Source organism: Heloderma suspectum, chromosome 10 (assembly GCF_057233095.1).
Source record: "Heloderma suspectum isolate Gila_16-S chromosome 10, 16-S_ref, whole genome shotgun sequence".
NCBI classification, from domain to species: Eukaryota; Metazoa; Chordata; class Lepidosauria; order Squamata; family Helodermatidae; genus Heloderma; species Heloderma suspectum.
The window spans coordinates 21,986,002-22,011,043 of record NC_139467.1 but is presented as its reverse complement, the minus strand read 5'-3'; the positions used below and the strand labels follow the sequence as shown (position 1 = coordinate 22,011,043).

At 46.4% G+C, this 25,042-nt stretch overlaps 1 protein-coding gene across 2 annotated transcripts in view; it reads left to right on the top strand.

Annotated features, from left to right (window-relative positions):
* The window catches only part of LUZP1 (leucine zipper protein 1), a 68,925-nt gene that overhangs the window by 37,299 nt on the left and 6,584 nt on the right, over positions 1 to 25,042 (top strand). For both annotated transcript variants that reach the window (XM_084815495.1, XM_084815496.1), the window contains exon 2: positions 20,583 to 23,867. In XM_084815495.1, coding sequence (XP_084671621.1) covers positions 20,694 to 23,867 — 3,174 coding nt within the window. In that variant the 5' untranslated portion in view covers positions 20,583 to 20,693. The remainder of the gene's footprint in view (positions 1 to 20,582; positions 23,868 to 25,042) is intronic.

Genomic DNA, 25,042 nt, shown 5'->3' with positions numbered 1-25,042 from the left:
CTGAGCCCACTGATATCTCCTTCTTGTGCATGGGTTGTGCCATTTTTGATACGTAAGGAACCTGAACATTGGAAATAGAGGGAGAGATGAGAAATAACTCAAGACAATAGAAAAGTATGGACAAATTCCATTCAGGAGAAGTTTTCATTATGGACACAGCTCCTGAAATATGTGAAGAGCTATACAAATCATGAACATGTGGCAACCTTTCTCCAACCCCACCTCCACTTAGGAGTACATTTAGTGTGTCCTGATTGCCTGGCTTTCCTGCGTGGCTCAACCAGAGTTGTGTTTGGGCGGTATCGGTTGTGCATGCATCCAGAAATAGAACAATGGCTTACCCACCCGTGTTTCGCCATAAGAGCAATTGCTTGAATTGGTCGTAATTAAGGGCTGATTCATTCATAAGTGTACATTAGTTGATGTCTCACCACTTGATGACTTGCAGCCACAGATGTGAACTGCCTCTGTCGAAAAGCACTGTGTCTGAGGTGATGATGTTGGGTGTTGAATCTAAGATGGCTGTTTTGGACATACATGTCATCCCTTGAGATTGCAGTCAAATGATGGACACACATGTGAATGCACCCAAAATAGTAATGAAATTGCTGTTTTTAAATAGTTTTTATCATATTAATATGTTTGAAGAAAATGCTTCATTTTTTATATGACTAAGGCTGTGATCCTATACATCTTGATTTGGGAGTAAGTCCCGTTGAACTCAATGGGACTTAATTCTGAATAGACACATAGGATTACGCTGTAAGAATGGCATAAAAGACCATCTGCATTCTGGATGTAGCTGACTGGGATTAGGTAGCGTATGATGGAATTCAAGAAGTGGTGGATCATTTTGGTACACTTGTTTAAGAATTCCATAATCTAGGGAAGGATCTTCTAATTCATGGGTGGGCAACCGCAGGCCCGGGGAGCAAATATGGCCCTCTTGCGGTCCCAGTCTGGCCCTCTGGAGTTCCCCAGATGGCCATGCCCCCTTCTCATGGCCCCACCCGCTTTTCCTCAACCACCAATCTCAGTGGTTTCTCAGTTTTTGAGCAGTTTTTCCCCCCCCCGTTCTAAAAGGTTGAAATACCTCTCCTAAGGTTTAGTTACTGGCAATAAGACCTGTAAGCTACAAAGACATTGGTAGCTTTTGTGTTTTTGGCCCCCATCTTTTTTGCCTTTACCCCCCACCCCTGCCTTCGCATCTCCACCACCACCACCACCACCACTGAAATGCGTCCTCTGAGAGCTGCTCTGGACTTTAATTCAGCCCTTGGATGGAACTAAGCTCCCCACACCTGTCCTAACAGGAATATGTCGCATTGATATAGTTTATTTCTGCCAAAGCAAATCAAGGTGGTTTACAGTTTAAAAAACGACTTTACAATCCAAGAGATGTGATACAAAAGGAAAAAAAGGAGTAGAGAGGGAAGAGGAAATTTAGGTACCTTAAACGTTCATACTGTTACATAATTTTGTTGTTCATTCGTTAAGTCGTGTCCAACTCTTCGTGACCCCATGGACCATAGCACGCCAGGCCAAAACTGATCTTACATTCCAGGTTCCTAAACAATATTGTTCTTTACAGCATCGGATTTTCTTTTCACCACCAGACACATCCACAGCTGAGTGTCCTTTCGGCTTTGGCCCAGCCGCTTCACTCTTTCTGGCGCTACTTGGAAATTCCCTCTGCTCTTCCCCAGTAGTATACTGGACACCTTCCAGCGTGAGGGGCTCATCTTCCGGCATCATATCTTTTATCCTTGTGATACATTCCATGGGGTTTTCTTGGCAAGAATACTGGAGTGGGTTGCCATTTCCTTCTCCAGTGGACCACATTTTGTCAGAACTCTCCGCCATGACCTGTCTGTCTTGGGTGGCCCTGCATGGTATAGCTGATGACTTCACTGAGTTACGCAAGCCCCTTCGCCACAACAAGGCAGTGATCCATGAAGGGACTGTTACATAGTAAAGTTATGCAGTGACCCATTGGAGTGGCTGCTGTCGGACAGTTTGGGGAGTGGAGGAGCCAAATGTCCCCTAGTCCCAGCCAGGTGGATGGACAGAGCCTCTCCCTCAGATGCAGTCAGATGCAATGGCCCCTGATGGAGCCAGTTCTAAGAGGGGAGGAGCTACAAGGCAGTTGGCCTTAGGGCACAGTCCCATATTTGAACTGGCTGGGGAATGCTGGGAGTTGTAGCCCTTAGCACTTTTTTCTGTCTAAACACACATAGGATGGATTGCGCCCTTAGCCAGGCTGACGGAGGACAGCCATCTTGTCTCACCTCTCCCTTTGATTTTTTTCCCTTACAGGCAACCCCTGATGCCTTCAGATGGGCCTAAAAAGGAAATTGGGAGCATAAAATAAATCAGAGGTTAAAGATTTTTTTCTGGAGGCAAATAGTAGGCATCTTATAGATATAAAATACAGCTTCAGCCAACCTCTCTCCTTTCACTGAAGAACTAACTTTCCTCAATTAAGGAAGAACAATTTGGTTTGTAGACAAATCTTGCCTCAAGCAAGAAGCTGTACAGTTCCTATCTTTGCTGAAAACAAGGTTCTTTCTCCTCTAATGACTCAGGAGGGGGCATTATCTAGTTGCAAGTAGGCTGTCTGAATGTGCTATTTGCTATTAGCGATGGGTTTTGGACCCTGGCAAAATCATCTGAAGTCTAGCTCTCGTGTTGTGGGAGGACTGTATTTAAGAATGTAAGAAGACCCCCGCTGGATCAGATGAAAGGCCTATCTAATCCAGCGTTCTGTTCCCACAGTGGCCAACCAGATACCCCCAATGGGGAACATGAGTGCAATAGCACCCCCCTGTTCGGGTTCCCCGTACAGCCTCTTGATACTGGAGGTAATATATAGCTATCATGACTAGTAGCCTTTAATAATCTTATCCTCCGTGAATTTCCCTAATCCCCTTTAAATGCTGTCCAAGTTGGTGGCCATCACTACATCTTGTGGTAGTGAATTCCATAGTGTGGCTATGCGCTGTGTGAAGAAGTCCTTCCTTTTCCCTGTCCTGAATCTCCCACCATTCAGCTTGATGGGATGACCCAAAATTCAAGTATTATATATGAGAGAGAGAGAACCCTTTCCCTATCCAATTTTTCCACAACATTCATAATTTTTATTTTATTTTTTACAATGCAGACAAAAGTGTATAAAAGTATACAAACAAATAATTGGACCAAGTATTATCAACAATTTAACAATAGAGAATATAAACAAATTTACCTACAAAACCAATGAATACCACAAGTTTCCCAGTAACACAAAAGGTTGCACATTCTCTTGAGTCTTTTCTATAAATCTGTTATTTTGTTGTCTTCCCTCCCTTACCCTGTGTATTATTTCCCATAATGTAATAATCCAATCATCAATTGTGGGAGCTTTCATTTTTTTCCATTTTGCAGATATCAGAATTCTGGTGGCCATTAGTAAATACACTATTCTCTCTATGTCATCAGACCAAACAACTTCTTTGACATAACTGAAGAGAATAACTATTGGATCCAGTGGTAGTCTATACTCTGATATGATTTTAATTTCATCTATTATCTTTAGCCAATAGTCCTTAATCATTGGGCAAACCCAAAAAATATGGGCCATATCTACGTTAGGCATTTTACATCTCCAGCACCTGTTTACCAACTTTAGGATAAATACGGTTAAGCTTTGCAGGCATTAAATACCAGAAGAAGATACATTTTTTAAAGTTTTCTTTCAGATTTGTCTTAGTATTCTGCTGTGATATATTATTCCAGATCCAAGTCCAGGTGCATACTGGAATCAGATAAGTTGCATAATTTTATACACCTCTATTGTGTCCCTTGCATTTTTTCTAAGCTAAAAGCCCCACTGTAATGTTTTCTCATAATGTAATGTAATGTTTCCTCACAGGGGAGTTGCTGCAAACACCTTATTGTTTTGGCTGACCTTTTCTGCACCTTTTCCAGTGCTATAATATCCTTTTCAAGGTGCAGTGAATACTCAGTAGTTCAAGTGTGGTCCCATAGGTTTGTATAAAAGCATTATACAAATGGAGTACTGCGTCTGGAGTACTATGCATCTGGAGTACTGTGTCCAGTTCTGGGCACCACACTTTAAGAAGGATGCAGACAAGCTGGAGAGGGTTGAGGAGGGCAACAAAGATGATGAGGGGACTGGAAACAAAGCCCTATGAAAAGAGACTGAAAGAGAGAACTGGGCATGTTTAGCCTTGAGAAGAGAAGACTGAGAGGAGATAGGATAGTGCTCTTCAGGTACTTGAAAGGTTGTCACAGAGAGGAAGGCCAGGATCTCTTCTCGATCATCCCAGAGTGCAGGACACAGAATAATGGGCTCAAGTTACAGGAAGCCAGATTCTGGCTGAACATCAGGAAAAACTTCCTGACAGAGCAATACAGCAATGGAACCAATTCCCTAGGGAGGTGGTGGGCTCTCCCACACTGGAGGCATTTAAGATGAGGCTGGACAGCCATCTGTCAGGGATGCTCTGACTTGGATTCCTGTGTTGAGCAGGGGGTTGGACTCAGTGCTCTTATAGGCCCTTTCCAACCCTACTATTCTATGATTCTATGATTATGATATTGGTGGTTTTTATCTTTGATTCCTTTCCTAAGGAAAACATGAAATTTGCCTCAGACCCTAATGTTGTACTAGTTGCTAATCATACCAGAGGGTCAAAAATTCATTCTTTTCCTCTGTCAAGCCCTTGCCTTGTTTAAATTCACACCTAGTGTCAGTCTTTGGCTAAAATGCAGGATGACAGCTGTCTAGTTTTGATTACAACTGCCTTGACAATGCAGCAATGCTGTAGGGAGGCTGTAGGGGAAGATGGAAGCGTAGAGTGGAATCATTTTGCTTTTGATGGCTTGGAGGCATAGGCCGTTTGCATTGTCATCTTTGTAATGGCTTTCTTGTATGAGACATGGATAGAACATGTTTTTCCAAGCTCACAAAGGTCAAGAGTAACGTAACTGGCTAATCCATAATTGGGATGCAAATGGTAGGCCCCCAGGAAGAAGCTAGAAGGCTTTGATCAAATGTTATTTTCAATTGAGTAGTCCGCCTGTTTTGATTCCCCAGAGCAATGTGAGCTGAAGAGTTAGTGTAGATCAGGGGAGCACAAGCTTTTTTGCCCCAAGGGCTGCATTGGGCAGTACCAGAGGGTCACAGATGTGCATGCATGCTTGCAGACACACAAACACAAGACCTAAGAGTGGGATTTCCCTTGCTAGCACTAGTGCTAGCAAGGCAATCCCTGGGTATTCTCTTGCTAGTGCCAGCAAGGGAATCCTCTCCTTATCTTCAATCTCTCATCAGAGACTGGAGATAAGGAAGGGATTCTCTAGCTGGCACAAGAAACCCTAGGTGGTACCATGGAAGTGACAGATGCGGGGCTGGGGGTCCATTGAGCCCACTTGTGACACATGGGCGGCACATTTTGCACCCCTGGTGTAGATAAATTCAAGGTGCATACAGACGTAGATAACTTGAACAGGAGAGCTGCCGTGAAGGTACACTCACTGTGTTTTGTTCAGATGTATAATATTCTCTTGGGGATCGAGCTCAAGGGAAACCAGTTCGGCCAGCTTGCAGAAAGAAGCCAGCTGTGCAATAGTGCAGATTGGTTGTCACTGGTGCTGTCATGAATTCACCTCCCTCCCCCATATATCTCCCTGAATACATTTTTCTACTTAGAAAAAGAAATATTCTTGTTCTTTTCTTTCTCTTTTTTTAAAGGTGCCAAATCAACTTTGAATTGCATAAACGCACACGTGGCACTTAAAAGAATGATTTTTAGAAAGGCAGACATTGCAGAAAGGACAAAACCAGGGCATAGGTCCACCTTGGTGACAAGTGCATCTATCACTTGCAGGTTGAAGCTGGGAGCACCTTGCAGGAGAAGCGGACAACAACCCTGTGCTATCCACCCTTTATACTTTGTAAATACTTTTGTGCCCCAGCTTTCATGAGCTAAGGCAGGGAAAGGCAGAAGGTAGATCTCCAAATGTTTTGGACTTCAACTCCCAGAAGCACTTGTCAGCATGGCCAATGCTCAGAATGCTGGGAGTTGAAATCCCAAACATCTGGAGATCTACTTTCTGCCCACCACTGAGCTAAGACATACAAAGCTTTAGAAGCCACCAGAAAATATTGTTTTGAACATCTCTGTCTACCGTACTTTCACTGGCTCTACTATTTCACAATGGCAATTTGCTTCTAATTCTTCTGTAGTTATTTGTTATATTTATATCCTGTCCTTCCTCCAAGGAGCTCTGGGCAGTATATGTGGTTTTTCCCTATTTTATCCTCATAATGAGCCTGCAAGTTAGATAGGCAGAGGGACAGTGACTGTTCCAAGGTTACCCAGTGATTTTTGTGGTTAAAAGGAGATTTGAATTGATGTCTCCCTGTTCTTGGTCCAACACTCCAACCACTATGCCAAATAGAGGATGGGAGCCTTACCTTGCCTTACCTTGATGTCCCCTCACTCACCTTGAAGCTTCCGACAGCCATGGGGCACCAGAGGAGGCCAACAGAGGGGTTGGCAAGGAAGCATATGCAGTGAGGATGTCCCAATTCCTGTGTATGTACCTGGCCATGCTAGCAGGGGATGATGGGGGTTGTAGTCCAATACATCTGGTGGGTGCCAGGTTGGAGGGGGCTGGCCTAGAGCAGGGGTTCGCAGAAGGTAGACCTCCAGATGTTTTGGACTTCAACTCCCAGATACCTCTGCCAGCATGGCCAATGGTCTGGAATGCTAGGAATTGAAGTCCAAAACATCTGGAGATCTACTTTCAGCCCACCCCTGGCTGAGAGCAGTTTTAAAAAGTTACTTGCTAATGATCAGTAAGACTGGAACAATAGGCCACATGTCGTCTTCAGCTCTCCATGGCTAACTTCCATTCTGATTACTCAGAGTTTATAAACACAGATAAAGTAGGCCATGGATTTTTAAACTAGTAGGTGTCACAGGGGTTCTTAGAGGTACTCCACCTCTCGCTCTCCACCCTTTTTTTGGAGTCAGGTTCTTATCCGGCTCTTCCTCCCAGGAGCACAGGGTGGTGGTGGTTTCAATTGTTTAAAACAGCCCCTGGGCTGAGAGATAATAATGTGATCAAGGGTAGGCAGAGATGTTCATGGCTGAGTGAGGGTTTGGAGGTGAAGCTCCCACCTTCACACTCTATACTGGGCATATGTGCCCTCCTTCTGCTGCCCCCCCCCCAAATTGTAGCCCTCAACATTCAGACCCAGGAGAGACCCACCCCAAACTACAACATGTGACAGGGGACACACTCTTGATTGTTTACCCACACATGTGAGGTTTTAATGTAGGGAGTCTGAAGTGAGGCAGTTCACTCTACCACCTTGGTCTGATGCATGTTTAGACCAGGCCTGATTTTTTTCCCACTTGTAAAGGATTCTCCTTCCCCGCTCCCATCCTGTGGAGGAGTATTCAAGCATGCAGCTCCTCATCTGCAGTCTGAAGTGGTACAGTCCAGGAAAAGCTGGACTGTACCACTTGATCTAGCTGCATGAACAAACCAGGCCTAAGGGGCACTTGCCCTGTGCACAGCCCGGATAGGGCGCAACATCTAATTAGACTGACAGTTTATTAAAATAACTTTAAATTACATGGTGTTTCCTTTTCAGTAGGGAATAATTGGATGCGCTTTCAAGATGAGAAACCAGATATTGGAGGCTTAGCGAGGGCACTATTGTGGTTCCTTGTTGGCCCTGTTCTTACAGCCTAACACAGTAAAGCGCATTCAGCCGCTAAATATTGCAGGCAGAGTAGAAGAAAATTGGAGGCATGACAGTGGACAACGTTACGTTTGGGGTTTTGTTTTTGATTTGGCATGATAGCTGCTTTGCAGGAGCAGTCTGAGTAGTGAGGACTTTGAACTTCAGCAGTGGGACCCTTAAAAGTCTGTAGATATTCATAACATACACCGTTTACGGTTCTAGGGTGTGTGGGGGGAGAAGTTCTAGAACTGGGAACCTGCCTCAGGCATTGCAGTTACAGCACTTGCTAGAAGCCAATTTTTTGAAGAAACAAAACAACAAAACGAAAGCCGAATGTTTCAGGATGTTGGCTTTTGCTCCAGATACCAAATTCCATATATCCATTTGGTTAGTTCACAGGCAAGTCAAAAGGCCTGGCAATGCCAAACCAAAGACCAGTTGGGCCAGCGGCAATGTTTGCACCCATTTCTTTGCGGTTCTGCTCCGTGTGGCGCTGGCAGTAGTCGTGTGAACCATTCTTGTGGGTCTGTGTTGCCCCGGTCGTTGAGGCCCGAGCTCAATTTTGCGTCTCGTCAAGCTGGATTGCAGGGGCCCGGCATTGTTTTTCTTACAGAGAAAACGCCATGAGGAAGTCTAAGAACAATAACCACAGCATGGAATGCTGTGAGCCAAGCAGCCAAGTTCCGGAGAGTATGTACAGCAATAAAGTTTCAAGGATTCAGCAATTTCCTTGCTGGCCGTGGTTCCGCCACCTAGCTGAAGTGCAATTCCAGTGAAATCGCATCGAGGGTATTCTCCTGGTGAGCTGCCCAGCTCTGAGTCAGTGTCTAGCTGAAAGGGGTGGGTTATCTGTCATTTCTGATTAACCCAAAGGCAGGGTTTCCTGATGTGCAAATCATAACTTGCCTTGCCTGTCCCCTCTGCCTGTCCTTTGCTCCCAGTACGGAGTCACCTGGCTGCAGTGAGTGTAACAAGGCAGGGCGCTCAAGTTGGGCAAAGGCAGGCCTGGAATCTGTTGTTTTCGACACCCTCGCCCCAACAGGGTGGGCAACATGTGGCCCCTGCCGCCCTGCTGAATTTGGGGTGCCCCCCAGCAAAAAAATCTAAGGGGAAAAATCACATTTGTAGCTGCTCCAGAGCACCAAAAGGGTCAAATTTAGTTTGCAAGTAAGCTAAATTTGATCTTTTGGGCAGTTATGGACACAATGTTTTCCTTTAAAAAGTGTTTTGTTTTAGTTTTTTAAAGCAGATTGCGGCAGTGTGTGTGTGTGTGAAAATGGCCTCTGGACCTCCCCAAATTGCCTGCCCCTGTGTTAGTATAGGTGCAGAACATCTTTCAGCTGTAGGGCCAAATTCAATTTCTGAAGAAATTCCAGTGGTGGGTGGGGCCAAAGGCAAAGGGCAGGCCCCAAATACCAGCATATTTGAGCTTAAAGCTCTTACTGCCAGCAAATAAGCCTTAGAAGAGAAACTTCAGCTTTTTAGAATGGGGAAAAACTGCACAAAAGCTGGGAAGTCACCAAATAATTGGTGGCTGGGGGAAAGGGGGTGGGCCCAGAGAAGGAGTACATGGCCACCTGGAGAATGAATGACAGAGGGCCACTTTTGGTCCCCAGGAGAGCTGCTTCCGGTGTCTGGGCCTTAGGCTCTGCATTCCTGCTTTAAAGTAAGGGTGAGCAACTTGTGGCCCTTCAGATGTTGTTGGACTGTAACTCCCATCAGCCCTGGCCAGCAAAGCGAATAGTAAGGGGTGATGAGAGTTGCAGTCCAACAATTTCTGGAAGGCCACAAATTGCCCACCCTTGCCTTAAAGCAAGCATCGGTTCAGCTTGATTCAAGGCAGATCTAAGGAGCGGTTTTTGCAGTATGGCAAGCCAGAATGTTGGCCTTCTCTGCTGGGACACCCAGGCATTGGAACAGCTTGCTTTGAGAGGTTCATCTGGGCCTGGATTGCTACCCACCCTTTCTGCAAGGAAAGACATGGCAGCTCACGAGAATATTGAAACAATAAACAAGCCAGTGCAACAGTAAAATATAAATAGCAGCAGTTGAAATATAAATAAAAGAGGCCAGAATGCTCTGGCATAAACCATTGTCATTAGTCTTGGAAAGGTGATGGTTTCATTCCAGGGTGCATTTTACTGGCCTCATTTTTGGTATACTTTGATGCTATTTATATTATATCTCAGGTTGGTAGTCATAGGTGAACAGGAATTCCATACAGATGAGCGAATGTGCTGGTGGGACCATCCCTCCTCCATGCCCAGCATAGAAATGGAGCTCTCTCTGTCTCCTCTGCCAGCCCCCCAGCCCCAAGCAGGTTACTAAAAATGTGTTTGCAGGCTAGTAGCTTTTGTGGGTTTATTTCCAAGCCTGTTTTATCTTTGGCTTGGCTTGGCAGTTGATTTCCTTCTTTGAATAGTCTCATAAACCACCATGAGTGCATTTGTTGCAGAAAATTTGGGTAGAAATTCTTCTAATAAAATCATTAGTAAGTGTGGGGCTTGAGAGCAGTAGTATTCAAGGAAGTCTAGGGGTCATTTCTCTATAATGAGTCCCCACCCCCAACCCTAAACATGAGCATACTATCATGGAGAGAAGTTCCCCTACACATGCACTGTGTGGTGGCCAGAAATTGGGCCCATCCTTTACGTGTATATCACATGGAGAGCAGACAGACACACACCCAGTCCTGCAACATCACTACAGTTACAAACCTGACTGTTCCCTTGCATGGCAGTGTGTGGGAAATTGGGAAAATGGAATGTGAGAATTGACTTTTAGCATGCAGACCATGGACACAGGCTGCCAGTGGAGCTCAATCCTATTTAAGAGGGAAATCACAGTGGAGGATCAAATTATCAACAGCTGTTAGATGGGATAAACAAATGGAACCTCCATGTTCAGAGGCAGTGAACATCTGGGAGAAAGAGCATGGGAAGGCTGTTGATGTCATGCGCTGCTTGGGGTCTTCCTGGAAGCACCTGGTTGGCCACTGTTGGGAACATGATGGGGAGCTAGACGAGGCCTCAGTCTGATCCAACGGATGTTCTCAGTGCTGTGTACCTTCTTAAAGCCACGGGGGCTGTCATTAAGCTGGCCGGTGACCAGCACTGTCACTGCTGCTGCTTCAAACTCCAAACTTGCCCTTGGTGCGCGAAAAGGAGCTGGCTGTGTAAAAGAGGTCATTTCAGGTCTTCTGCCTTGCTCTCACCCATCCAATGCCGGTCGTGGCAGCGTGGATCGGTTGCTCTCGTGCTCATGGTTTGATGTGCTCGGCCTGCCTTGGGGTTGGGGGATTATTTGTCCTGGGTCACATGTGGCTATTGACCAAATGTAATTGGGGGTGGCGGTGGTGTTGTGGTCTTTCCAAGTTGTTTGACAGAGGCATGTGGAAGCTATTGAGGTGCTTGCGCTCTGGTTGTGTCACACGCACTCTAGTCTGCATGGTATAGATTATTTGGCGGAGTGTGGAACAGCGGTTCGGATGACACAACGGCTCACTGCGGGTTAATTCACCCTTGGGATGCCATCCACCATTACGAATATGCACGCTTCAGCCTGGGGCTGCCATGGCTGGTTGTGTCATCTGAACCTGGGTGATGGGGGTTATTTGAGGGTTAAACAACCCGCGCATCACTAGGGATGTTGGAGAATTCTGCCATGGACTCCAGTGAGGCCAGATTATTTAGAATCCAGCCCCCTGGAGTCTGTGGTGGAACGGACTACCCCCCCGTCACCCCCTGAAATCCCCGCCGAAACGGACCTACCTGGCAGCGGCTCCGGGGACAGCTCCAGCGGCGGTGGCGGCTCTGGGTTGTATTCTGGCCGCAGCTGGGCTGTGGCCGCAAATGGCAGCCACTATGCTGGCCGCCATTTGTGCCCCTGCTCTTTGCAGGCTCCCCACAGTTTGGCTTATCTGGACATGCCTAACCAAAATGGGTCCTTCCTGCAGCCAGTCAGTTGCATAGCTGGACAAACGGGTGTCTGTTTTTCCCTAGAACATCAGCAAATCAACAAGAAACCTATGTTTGCTGGAGTCTCACTGAATTGGTGTGTTTAACTGTGTTTCTGAAGGAGCTACACTCAAGAAGTGGTTGAATTTTTGGATCCAGGTTGAAGCTGGATCAACTGTACTGGCAGAAGTGGAGTTCTCTGCCCACTCCTTCCCACGGCAGCCCCTCCAGCCTCCTGAATACGCTACACAGAGAGTCAGGAGACCCTGCTGAATGGGGTGAGCTGTTCGGGAGGGGGGAGGCATATCCCCTAAAATTGGGCAGAAAGATCTTCCACGAGAGGAGCCCTTTCTCTCACAGAAGGCAGACCCTGGATCCAACCCCTGGTGTTTTCAGGATAAGAAAGGAAACAACTAGACAGAACTGGGACGTGGGGGGAGCAGAGATGGTCAAGATACTAAATTCTGCATCATTCCACATTTCTAGGGACTTGGAGTCCTGTGTTTGAGGGTCACTATAGTAATCAGAGCAGCATTAATATCTGAGGAGGGAGAGGGCATTTTACATCTTTTCCCCTTCCCAAAACAGACCTCACTCGCTGCTGCTGCAGGGAAGAGACACAGATTGCCCAGCTGTCTGGCTGAGGGGACATCCTGCCCCTTAGAGAAGAAAACATCCGGTGTTACCTGGCCCAGGTGGCTAAGTAACAGACTCCCAGGGACGGGGTCCCCCTGGGCTCTCTTTGAACGTTTAAAGAACAGCAGCAGTAACATGTAAGGTAGCCTTCCCCAACCTGGTGCCCTCCAGATGAGTTGGACTGCAACTCTCATTGTCCCACAGCCAGACAATGGCCATGCTGGCTGGGGGATTATGGGAGTTGTTGTCCAACTCATCTGGAGGACATCGGGTTGGGGAAGATTGATCTAAGGACTGGGGAGAGGACATTTTGCACTGTTTCCCCACCCACCCCCATCACATTGTGCCTTCATCACCAGTGCTTTATTCTTAATTTTATTACGTTTATTGTGCCTTATTTTTCTCATATGATCAGCTACCTTGGGGGCCTGTCATTGAGGAGAAAGGCAGCATTTAAATATTTCCAACCAAAGAATCTTATCCTTCTTCAACACTCCAGTTTTCTACAGCAGTCAGGCCTATGCATGTACCCCACATTTCTGGAACCGCACCACACTAGCACCAAATTCAGCATTCTGACTGCCGGAGCATTATTATTTATTTTTAAACATTTCTGGCCTCTAAGGCTGCAAAGATACAGTAGGCTTAGAAAGTGTGGGGGATCTGTCCTGTCAAATTAAAAAGGAACAAGAGCGGTACATGCTGCATAATTGTGCGGAAGACCAGAATCGATGTGGTGTGGTTGGAATGCTGTGGGGGACCTCAGAATGGGTGGGTATGTGGGGGAAATTTATAGGTTCTGTGTAAGAACAGAACACTTGGTAATGACTTGTGTATAGTGCTGGACAGGACCTAGTCTACTTTTAGGTGCTTAAATACTGGGATGAATCCAGGTTTATACTGCATCTGCTACACTGGTGGAAGTGGACTTCCCCGCCTGCTCTTTTCCGGGATCTTGAAAACAACCCCTTGTGTGACTCACCACTGGGAGATCAAACCAAGGAGACTGAACATCTCAAGTTTCCTGGTGTGACTCAGTGATTGCTACCTCAATGATAACTTCCTGGATATTCCACAGGAAGTGTGTGTGCGTGCGTGTGTGTGTGTGTGTGTGTGTGTATACTAATGGAAGCAGGTCTTGCTGCTGCTATTGTTTTCCTAGTACAAGGGCCTTTCCAGACACTGTCCTTTTCCCAGGAGAACTGTGTGACAGTGACTGGAGCAGCCAAGTGATGTTGTTTCTGGGAGCACTCCTGTTGTGGGAGAAAATTACTATTTGACATCACTCATACCTCTAAACAGCAAGCCCTGTTCCCAGCTAGAGTGACTATTGAAAGCCCTTTGCTGTGAAGATGGTGGGTATTTGTCATGGGTGTTGATAAAACAATTGGGATAGGCAAAGTGGTGAAGATAAAAAATATGCAGAAACATCTGATAATATTATTTTATCTATGCAGGCTAAAAATATAAATTAAAAGACAATAGGGGAAAATACAATACCGTTGTGCTGTAATATCCAGCAATACCAGCAGTAACCTGTACCAAGCAAAACCAAACACGTTTCGACCTAAAATCTTCGCCAGTGGTCTAGTGCATAAAAATGGTCTAGTATGTAAAAGGTAGATAAGAAGATGAAAAGGTTTATATATAGACACACATTTTACAATCCAAGTTCCTCACAATGGTAAACAATATAGGACATTGCAGTGTCTCCTCCATTGAATGTTGCCTGTGATGTCGGTGGGGCATGTCAGAAGTCCATCACCAGGCTACCTGTAACTCTCCCTCCCTTCACCAAGTCTAGCACCCCAGACAGGAAAGAGTTCCTAAGGGCATCACAGCCACCATCCAGTCATTGCCTACGATTCATAACGTGCAGACACAAACCTATCTGCATGTTTGTTAGAACAAGGATGTTGAACCTCTTTCAGCCCAGGGGCCAAATTCCATTTTGGAGAAGCTCAGGGGCCGCATTAAAGTAGTGAGTGGGGCCGCCAGTAAAAGGGGCTGGGCCAAAAGTACGAATACTCCCAGCATATTGTAGCTTAATGCTCTTACTGCTGGAAAATAAGCCTTAGGAGAGGCATTTCAGCCTTTTAGAATGGGGAAAAACTTCATGAAAGTGGAGAAACCACCAAACGATTGGTGGTTCAGGGGAAGGGGGTCAGGCCAGAGAAAAGGGTGTGGCTGTCTGGGGAACCCCAGAGGGCCAGATTGGAAGCCCAGGTGGGCTGGATTTGGCCTCCAGGCCTGAGGTTCCACACCCATGGTTTAGAAAGATTAATCCTGTTAAATAGCCATTTTGGGTACAATGAGAGTACTCACAGGGATATCACTTGGCTGCTTTTGAAAACTACAGGAACTTTTTCCCAGGCATTTGGCAGCACATGATGAGTTTTAATCAGTTCTGGATGTCTCTTTAGTTATGACTAACAGTTCAAAGTTGTTTTTAGTTATATGTTGCTTGTGTACATTGTCTGTGTGCTTTTATGTAAATGGCTTTTAAACTTTTTATATTGTATTTAATGTTTTAACTTTGGTAAACCACCCAGAAAGCTTCGGCTATGGGGCGGTATAGAAATGTAAATTATTATTATTATTATTATTATTATTATTATTACTATTAATACTGGGAAAAGGCAGCTGTCACAGGAAGGTTATCCAGACAACAAGGCTAGCCCCTCCCCTTTTTCTTATGTAGAAATGGGGTTGTTGCTGCCTGGCATCAATAGAACCCTCCGAGATAGCTGTGCACAAAGGAACTGTCTGCCTAGAAGTGCATTAAAAGTAAAACCGCTTAAATGTATATTTCCGAAGGGCGTGCAAGTGCTTCTTGTTCAGTGTTTGTTAAGTGCTAAGCCCTTTTAGGTCACGTTTCCAGGTCACCTTTTCCAGTCTGGTTTCTGTGCTGTCTACAGGACAGAGGCAGTTTGCCCTGGTAGATGATCTTTGTCGTTAGCTTGATAAGAGGAATTCCTCTTTGCTGATATTGCTGGACCTGTCGGTAGCTTTTGACCCTGTGGACTGTAATACTCGGTTGCACCACCTCATACATCTGGCAGGTCTTTCAAGGAAAACCATCCAGTAGATTTGCTCCTTTCTGTCCAAAAGGAATTGGAGGATGATCATTGCTGAGGCTGTCATCTCCCTGGGAATTGTTGTGTGGGGCTCCACACAGTTCTGGGTTACCAGGGATGCCAATTAACATCATTTAATGTTGTTGGACTTCTTTCAGCCCGAGGGTCAAATTCAATTTCAAAGGCAAAGGGCATGGGGCCAGAATAACAGGATTTTTTTTATTTATTGCATTTCTATCCCACCTTTCTTCCACTGTGGAACACAAGGTAGCTATGTGCGGTTCCCAGGTGGTCTCCCCTCCAAGCACTGACCAGACCCAGACCTGCTTAGCTTCAGCACTGTGGCTGCCTCATGTGCCTTCAGACTATGGCCTGGGACTTATCTTAACTTAAAGCTCTTCCTGCCTGTCACTAAGCCTTTCGAAGGGCATTTCAACCTTTTAGAATAGGGGGTGGGGGAAGGCACAAAAGCTGGGAAACCACCAAATGATCAGCCATCAGAGGAAAGGGGCATGGCCAAGGGAAGGGGCCATGGCCTCCTGGGAACCCTGGAGGGCCAGATTTGCCCTCTTCTCCTGATGTTTTGCACTCCTGATCTATATGAAGCCACCAACAGGGATCACCCATAGCTTTGGAGCAGTCTAGCATCGATAAGCTGGTGACACTCGGGTCTGACGATCTTGAACAAAACATCCAGGAGCAGCTGTCTCTGTCCAGAAACAGTGTTTGGATGATGAGGGATAATTGTTTGAAACTGAATCCGATCAAGATTGAGGTGAGGTTGGAGAGCAGAGAGGGGAGCGTGCGACCCCAAGGCTTCCTGTAGCTCGTCCTCGTAACCCTAAACCAGAGGTGGGCAACTTGTGGCCCTCCAGATGTTTGGGCTTGCAACTCCCATCAGGCCTAGCTAGCATAGCCAGTGGTGAGGGATGATGGGAGTTGTAGGCCAAAATACAAAGTTGCCCACACCTGTCCTAAACCATGGTTGAGGGTTATGTGTGAAACTACTCTATTCCTTTAAAAGTGTGGTGGAGGCGTTACGTGCTTGAGCGGGCTGCCTGCAAAAAATTCCAAGTCGAGCAATGATACAGTTTGTGCTTTTTGCACATGAGTGATTGGTTTCAGTATTGTACCCCACAGACTGCTGTGCCACTACAGTTTTGTCAGACTAAGGCCGGGTCTGCAGATGCAGCAGAATTTGGTGTACAGTGCTGAGGTAGTTGAATAGATTGCAGCAATTCAGAGTGCCTTTGAATACTTCCCTACATTAAGAAACAACACCACCACACACCTCCCTTCAAGTAGAAAACTAACCCAGCAGGGAGAGGACTTGGAGGTAATTTTTCTCCCCAATGTGCTAGTGTTCTACTTGCAGGGAGTTTTTATATGGCGGAGTATTTAAAAATGGTATTCTCCACCTGCAGTCCGAAGTGGCCCAGCCTCACTGTACCACCTCAGAATTCTTCCACCTTGCTGTACTGCATGTATAGATTGCATCGTATGTGGTTGGAATCCAATTCAAAAAGCCAGAAGCATAGGTGGCTGGGGTATGCTGGGAGTTGTAGGACTTCCTTCTGTCTAAACATGCATGGGATTACACCCTTCCAGTGCAATCGTTCTGCCTCATTCACAGAATTTTACAGGGGGATCCAGATGACAGCGTCTTTTGCTCGAAGCCCTCCCGTCTTTTCTCACCATGTCTTCTGTCTTTTTTCTTACCGCAGATAATCCATTAAGGGGAAAAAGACAATTGCTGGCCAGTATCTTCTTGACAGGTAGCACCAGGAGCCCTCCATCTGGAAGCAACCTAGGAGAGGTCCTAGATCCAGCATTGCTTTTAGAGAAACAGAATGTAGCTGTTGCCAGGAGTGCTTTGGCACATCAGCTGCTTTTCTCTTTTCTGGACAGGCCAGACCTTGCTGCACTCTGGCCCATGCTTCTGTAAATTTGAAACTTGATTCTGCAACACATTTTACATGAGTCTCCCCTAGGGGACGACTCGGAAGCTTCAGCTGGTGCCTAAGGCTGCTTGCACACTTTCTGGCAGGTGTTAGGAGCTACCTCAGTTTCGCATTGACTGGCAGCAGCTCTCCAAGTCTGGAGAGATTCCAAGGATCAAACCTGGGACCTCTTCCCTATGAAGTGCATGGTCTACCACTGAGCTGCGGGAGGCGCTGCCATTTTCCTACCTGTTCTGTGCTAGTTTTGCTGGTGGTCCATTTGCTTTTGTGATCCAGTTCAAAGTCTTCCCTGGACTGCAGCAAGTATGGGGCGGTCAGACTGAAAACCCAGCCTCCAATCCAGGCCCAGTCTCACCTCCCCAAATAGAAAAGAGTCACTTCAGGACATTTATAGCAATAAAGCAACAGAGCAGGCTCGTTTCCTCCAGAGAGTAGCTTGTCCTGCCCCGTATTGTCGTTCAGCAGTAGACAGGGAAGCAGAAGTTACTAACCCTTTGGAGAAGAACAGAGACTGCTATTTGCTAAACGGAGGGCTGTGTTATGACCCTGCGTGAGATTCTCGTCTGGGTGGGGATTGGGGCAGGGGCTTTTGGCCTTGAAAACAGATGGCACTGGGATGTGTTTGAAAAGGAAGGTCACTGCCAAATAAAGGAGGATACAGGAATATATATTTTTGGCTTGCTTAAATATGTGATATCATAAAGTTACAGAGAGTCTTGTGGTGTTTTTTATCACTCTTTTGGGGGCCTTCTCAATAGTTTCTCCTCCTCCTCCTCCTCCTCCTCATAATGGAGCTCATTATGATCTGAGCTGAGGATGTTTTGTTCACTTCCACAAATGCAGCCTCCCCCCATCTGCCAAAACCGGGGTGGGCTGCTGCACTCCCTTGAAATTCTGGCCACAGGTGGCCTGGAATGCAGCCCGTGCCCTCTGCTCCCTTCAGGAAGGGAGCCTGCCCTGCCCGCACAGAGGCTGCAGGTGGCTGGGCTGCTGCTGAACGACCTTCTGCCTCTGGGATATGAGTCACTTCCAAACAGGCTTCACAGCAAGGTGCCACAGTGACCCTTTGTGCCCCCAACAGTGTTCTTCTTCTCTTTCCACTTGGACCCTTGGGAGGGCACACTCAGAAGCACTGGCCACCTCCGTCTTGCCTTTGTCAGGCATTCTGTGTGGCAGTGTAGCACGTTCTGAACCTGCTGTCCTTCTCTCACTGAGGCCTGCTCTACATATGCAGTAGAATTCTTTCATGGAATTTATATCCCACCTTTCCTCACAAGACGCTCATGGTGGCATACCTGGTTATGCTCCCCATTTTATCCTCACAACAACTCTGCGAGGTGGGTTAGGGTGGGGGAACGTAGCTGGCCTAAGGTCACCTGGTGAGCTTCATTGATGAGTGGGGATTTGAACCTGGGGCTTCCTGGTCCTAGACTGGCAATTAAACTGCTACACCACTTTGGCTCTCAGTAATGAATGTGGTGGTGAAGTGCTGAGGAGGCAGAGCACCTGCTTTGCATACAGAAGGTCCTGGGTTCAGGCCCCAGCATCTCCAGGTAGGACTAGGTAGGAATCCTGCCTGAAACCCTGGACTGCCACTGCCAGTCAGCACTGACATTCTTGGGCTAGATGGACCAATGGTCTCACTCAGTATAAGGCAGCTTCCTATGTTCTTATGTTCCTGGACTGTAGCACTTGTGGATGGAGGTGAGGGAATCACTTTTTGGAACGTTCCCCTACATTAAAGCCTATTTGCAAGTGGAAAACCATCATAGGAGGGAAAAGACTGGGCAAGAACCATTATCCTTGAGATGCTAGTTTTCTGTTTGCAGGGAGTTTTATTTTTTTTAAACTGGAGGAGCAGTCAAAAATGGTCCCCCACTCCTGCAGTCTGACATGGTGCAATCCATGTTACCACCTCATGCTCCTGCATGTACAGACCAGTCCTAATTGTAGTTTGACATTACCATGACCCAATTCAGGCATAACACTAAACCATTGTTTAGCATTACAAGGATGAGCCACAGTGAGCCTTTGGCATGTGAACCCCTCCCTCCTCTCTGGCATGACTGTGAGGAGGAATTTGAAAGCTTTTGCTTCCATTTTAGATTAACCACAGGTTGCTGTGTTGTTCGAACCTGACAAACTGGTTAATCTTAACTATGGTTTGTTGAAACAAGCCAACTCATACCCTAGTTTAAGAAGCTAGCTTGTTTCAATAACCCTCCATAACGGAAGCAGAAGCTTCTAATCTCCTCATCATGGCTGTACTGGAGCTGGAGAGGAGAAAGGGGAGCGTGCGACCCCAAGGCTTCCTGTAGCTCATCCTTGTAACCCTAAATCAGAGGTGGGTAACTTGTGGCCTTCCAGATGTTTTGGCTTACAACTCCCATCAGGCCTAGCTAGCATAGCCAGTGGTTGAGAATTATGTGTGAACTGAGTCTATTCCTTTAAAAGTTTGGTGGAGGTGTTACGTGCTTGAGCGGGTTACCTGCAAAAATGCTAAGTGGAGTAACGGTAGAGTTTGTACTTTTTGCACATGAGTGACTGGTTTAACTGTTGTATCCCACAAACTGCTGTGCCGCTACAGTTTTGTCAGACTAAGGCCGGGTCTGCAGATGCAGCAGAATTTGGTGGTACAGTGCTGAGGGTGATTGAATAGATTGTAGCAATTCAGACTGTCTTTGAATACCTCCCTCCATTAAAAAACAGCACCTCCACACACCTCCCTGTAAGTAGAAAACTAACCCGGGACAGGAGGTATTTTTTCTCCCCAATGCGCTGATGTTCTGTTTGCAGAGAGTTTTTACTTGGAAGAGTATTAAAATATTGTATTCTCCACCTGCAGTCTGAAATGGCACAGCCTCACTGTACCACCTCAGCATTCTTCCACCTTGCTCTACTGCATGTATAGATTGCATCTTATTTTGTTGAAATGCAATTCAAAAAGCCAAAACAAAAATAATCATTAAATCCCCAAGCCTCTGCCAGCTTGATCTTGGTTTCTGAAAGTTAAAACACACTCACACACACAAACAACTTCACCTGGGACCTTCTCCATGCAGAGGATATGCTCTACTACTGAGCTTCCCCTTCCAATCAGAGGGAATTGGATCACAGCTCTTGAAAGGAAAAGTAACAGGGAAGAAGACATTCCTTTTCATTATACTCATTTTCTGCTTTCTCTTTTCAGGTGCCAGTCCTCTCCCTGAGAAATTTTATGAAACAAGGAGAAGAATAAAGCGTTTACAAAATTCCTTGCTCCCATCTGAAGAATAGGGAACATAAACTCCAGACGTCAAACATGGCAGACTATTCAGCTTATAAAGAGACCTCAAACCGCCATTTGCGCTTCAAGCTTCAGAGTCTCGGACGCCGCCTTGACGAACTGGAGGAAGCTACCAAAAACCTCCAAAAGGCCGAGGATGAGCTGCTGGACCTGCAGGACAAAGTTATCCAGGCAGAAGGCAGCAACTCGAGCATGTTAGCCGACGTGGAAGCTCTGCGGAAACGAGTTCTGAAAATCGAAGGGAAGGACGAGGAGATCAGGAAAGCAGAAGAGCTCTGCCAGTTGATGAAGGAGAAGCTCGAGGAAGAGGAAAGCCTCACCCGGGAGCTGAAATCCGAAATCGAGCGGCTTCAGAAGCGAATGGCAGAGCTAGAAAAGTTGGAGGAGGCCTTTGGCCGGAGTAAGAATGACTGTACGCAGCTGTGCCTCAGTCTCAATGAGGAGAAAAACCTGACCAAGAAAATTTCTACGGAACTGGAAGTTCTTAGGGCAAAAGTAAAAGAACTTGAACAATCTGAGGACCGGCTGGATAAAACCGAGCAGAGTTTAGTGAGTGAACTGGAAAAACTGAAATCTTTAGCTCTCGCCTTTGTTAGCGAAAGGAAACACTTCACTGAAAAGGAGAAGCAGAACGAGAAGTTGATACAAGAGCTGACCCAAAAGCTAGAGCAAAATAACAAACTGAACCGAGCAGATCAAACGTGGAACACATCGAACCTGCTGGAAAGATCATCCAATGCTATCCTTGAGAGAAACGACCTGAGGATTGAAGTTGACTTGACCACTTCAGCACTGTCCTCGAAAGAAACCCGACGAAAAGGGAGTCTAGACTACCTGAAGCTTGCAGAAAATGAAACTCGAAACAAATCAGAAAACCAAAAGAATAAAAATCAAGAAGACAACAAAGTGAAGGACCTCAACCAAGAAATCGAGAAGCTGAAGACTCAGATCAAACATTTTGAGTCTTTAGAAGAAGAACTGAAAACCTTGAGAGCCAAAAATAATGACCTGCATGATAACTTCTTGAGTGAGCAGAATAAAAACAAGCTCCTCATGGGCCAGCTTGAAGAAATAAAAATGCAGATGAAGAAGCAAAAAGAGCTGGAGAACGGTGAGGCAGAAACCGAGGAAATTAACTTTCCCGGCCGAGTGAAGCATGACAGACCTAAACACCGAGCGGTCACAGCTGAGTCAGCGGTTTCAAAGCATAAGTCTCGGGAGCTTTCTCCTCAGCACAGACGGGAGAGGATACGCAGCCGAGAATTCTCATTTAATAATGAGAGCTATGGCCAAGGTAGCAAGCGGGTTACGAGCCCTAATCTGAACAGGAGAGCAGCCAAAGCTTCTAGTACGTCAGCATTATTAGACACTTTAGCAACTGATGTTAAACGAATGGAAGACAAACCAACCCCAGGTGTGCACCTTTCCTCACAGAAAGATGGTGGCACCCCACCAGCTGAAGTGAAAAAATCTCGAGAGCAGCCGTCAGTGCTTAGCCGTTACCCACCCGCAGCGCAGGAGCACAAATCTTGGAAGGCCTCTTCAAAACCCAAGACTGAGAATGCGTTGAGGGGCAAAGTCGAGAAAGCGGGCCAACCTTTTAATGACACTCATCACTGTAAGTCCAGTGAACTTGAAGTCAAGCCCACCAAAGCAGAAACAACTCTGTCAACTTCTGAAAAGGGAATTAAGACACAGAATCCTGCAGAATCACCTGCTCTTTTGACAGAGGCTCGCGTCTCAAAAACAAACCGTGGGCCATCCAATGGAGCTGCTTCTTCCTATAGGCATTATCTTTCTGCAGAAATATTAGCCACTGAACCCACCAGCTTAAAGGCAGAAACCTCATCTCGCAGACAGCACTTGGAAGAGAGCTCTCCAAAGATACTGAACTCCCAAGAAAGAGAGTTTATTGAAGCTCCACTTGAAATTGCAAAGGCCTCACCTTTATCAAAGTCTAGGCTCATTTCAAGAAGTCAGGAAGATCTCTTGCAGAGCCACCCAGTTCCTCGGAAGGAAGAAGTTGATCAGTCCACTGCCTTAGCTGTAAACTCAAACAACATGGGCATAAAATCCACTCCTGCAAGAGCCAAAGCTATCAATCCCAGTAGCTATGAAAAATTCAGCACTAACGAAGAGACAAGCAAAGTCACAACCACTCCTACAGCTTTCGATTTAGGGATAAAAAAGGAACCTCTTTCCAGAGAATTCACAGGCTCCAGGGGAGCTGTTCGAACATCTCCCTTTGAAAATGACAAAAATGCTTGCAATGAAGAAGAGGTTGGCAGGTCATCCAGAACATCTCCAGCTACTGCCCCCATAGGGTTGAAATCCAGAAGGCAGTTCAGTCCGAGGGAAGCTCTGAGATCTAAAGCAGTCATCAAGCCTGCGATTGTGGAAAAGGACGTGAAAGAAATCATGGGTGGTACAGGCTCAGGGCCAGAGGCCAGCTCTGATAAACAGCACCCTATCTTTAAGACTGTGTCGCACAAGATGACAAGCAGCATCACCATTTACCCATCTGAGCCAGTGACTCCGAGGACCAGCACAAGCGAAGCCCCAAAGGAGCAGCCACATGTGTCCGCCAGCAATATTAGGGTCATTCCAAACGTGAGCTCTTCAGGAGTGAACGCAGCCAGTACGCCTTACGAGATATCGATAAACAAGGCCAATATATCCCTGAAATTACCTGAGACTGATAAAAATGGGGACTCCATTCTGAGAAACAGGGTGGAAACAGTAGTCTCCAAAAGCAGCATTATGATAAAACCTTCTGAGTTCATGGAGAAGAACAGTGAACCGGCCGTAGAGACAATCAACTGGAAGAGCCATGGCTCTTCTGAGACAAACTCAGCCGAGACCAAACACGTCACGGTGAGAAGCGCGTGGCGAACGAGGCGGGGCTTGCCATCTTTGGAAGACTCTGCAGCCAAAGTGGTTGAAAACACAACCCCTCGGAATCCGTATAGGTCATCCACGGACCCTGCAAAACCGGAAGGAACTAGTGCACGCATATATGCGATTGAGCAGAGTTCCAGAAGGGCCAGCGCTGGCATAAACTCCTGGAATATGCCAGAATTAGACTCTAGAAGGACCAAAAGTAGCTTATGTTCATCTGAGATGCTCAGCCAGAAAAGCGGCATCAATGATCCCGTGACAGCTTCATCTTGGAATTGCACAGTATTACCAGTAAGTGTGTTCTGCGTTCTTTTATTTTAAAAGTTTTGCATTCTTAAATCAAGGTTGTGGGGAGGGGGGTGTCTTTTTTTTTAAATCAAGGGGGAGATGACTTTTTTGGGGTAGCAGCACTTGCCTTAGGAAAAGTTACATTCTTTCTCAACCATAGCTCTCCTCCCATTTCTAATATGATCATAATAATACTGGCTTATTTTATTTACTGATTTTGGCAACTATCCTAAACTCTCCCCTTAGGACCTTAGGAAGTGGCACAAGTGCCACTCTGCCAGGAGAGAGAGAGTTCTGCTGGTGGGACAGCATGTACACCGTCGGAGGTCTCTTGGTACACGCACAGAAAGCTCTGCAGGCGTAGATGTCCCTCTGACAGTGTTCTGCCAGCCGTGTACGGGCAATATGGGCATGTTGGGGCATTGCTGGGAGGTGTGGATTTGCCAGTTCTAAACCCTCCTTGTTTCCCCCCAATATGCCCAAAGAACCACCCCAACACTAGTTATTTCCCTCCCATTGCAATCAGTGGGAGGGAAGAATAAAAAGCTCCACCCACCCCCCAATCCTGGTTGCCGCCAAATCTCAGAACACTGGAAATGGTGATTCCTTTGCCTGCAGATCCCCCACCACCACCCTGCTCACCTTGAATGTGAGCTATGATTGCTTTGTTAATATATTTATGCTCTGCCCTTTGGCATGACTCTTTAGAAGGCAGCTTGCAACGATTCTGAAAACATCAGAGAGTGTAATATAAAATACTTTATGGGCAGGGGTCCACAAATGTTGGCTTACTAACCAGCCATTATACATGGTTGCTACCAGTCCCCTCCTCTGCATTCTCTGGCATCAATGGGCATAAGGCAGAGGGGTGGGGGCTTCTCTCATTCATGTGGCTATGGAGAAGGTAAGAAATAGCAGGAGTTACTTGTGTTGCTCACAAGGGACCACTGTTATTTCTTACTTGCTAAAAACCTGCAGTGGAAATGAGACCTCTGGGGGTAAGGATCCACATAGTGCCAGATTTCTTGCACACCAGAGGCCTGTGTGGACATTTGCTGCTGGTGAGCTGACAAGTAGGGATACTGGAGAAATTCAAGATGGATTAAAATGAGCTCGGATTTCTAAGAATCTGGCCTGCGAAATCTGCTGCAGAGCGACCCCCTCAGGCCGTGCGAAGT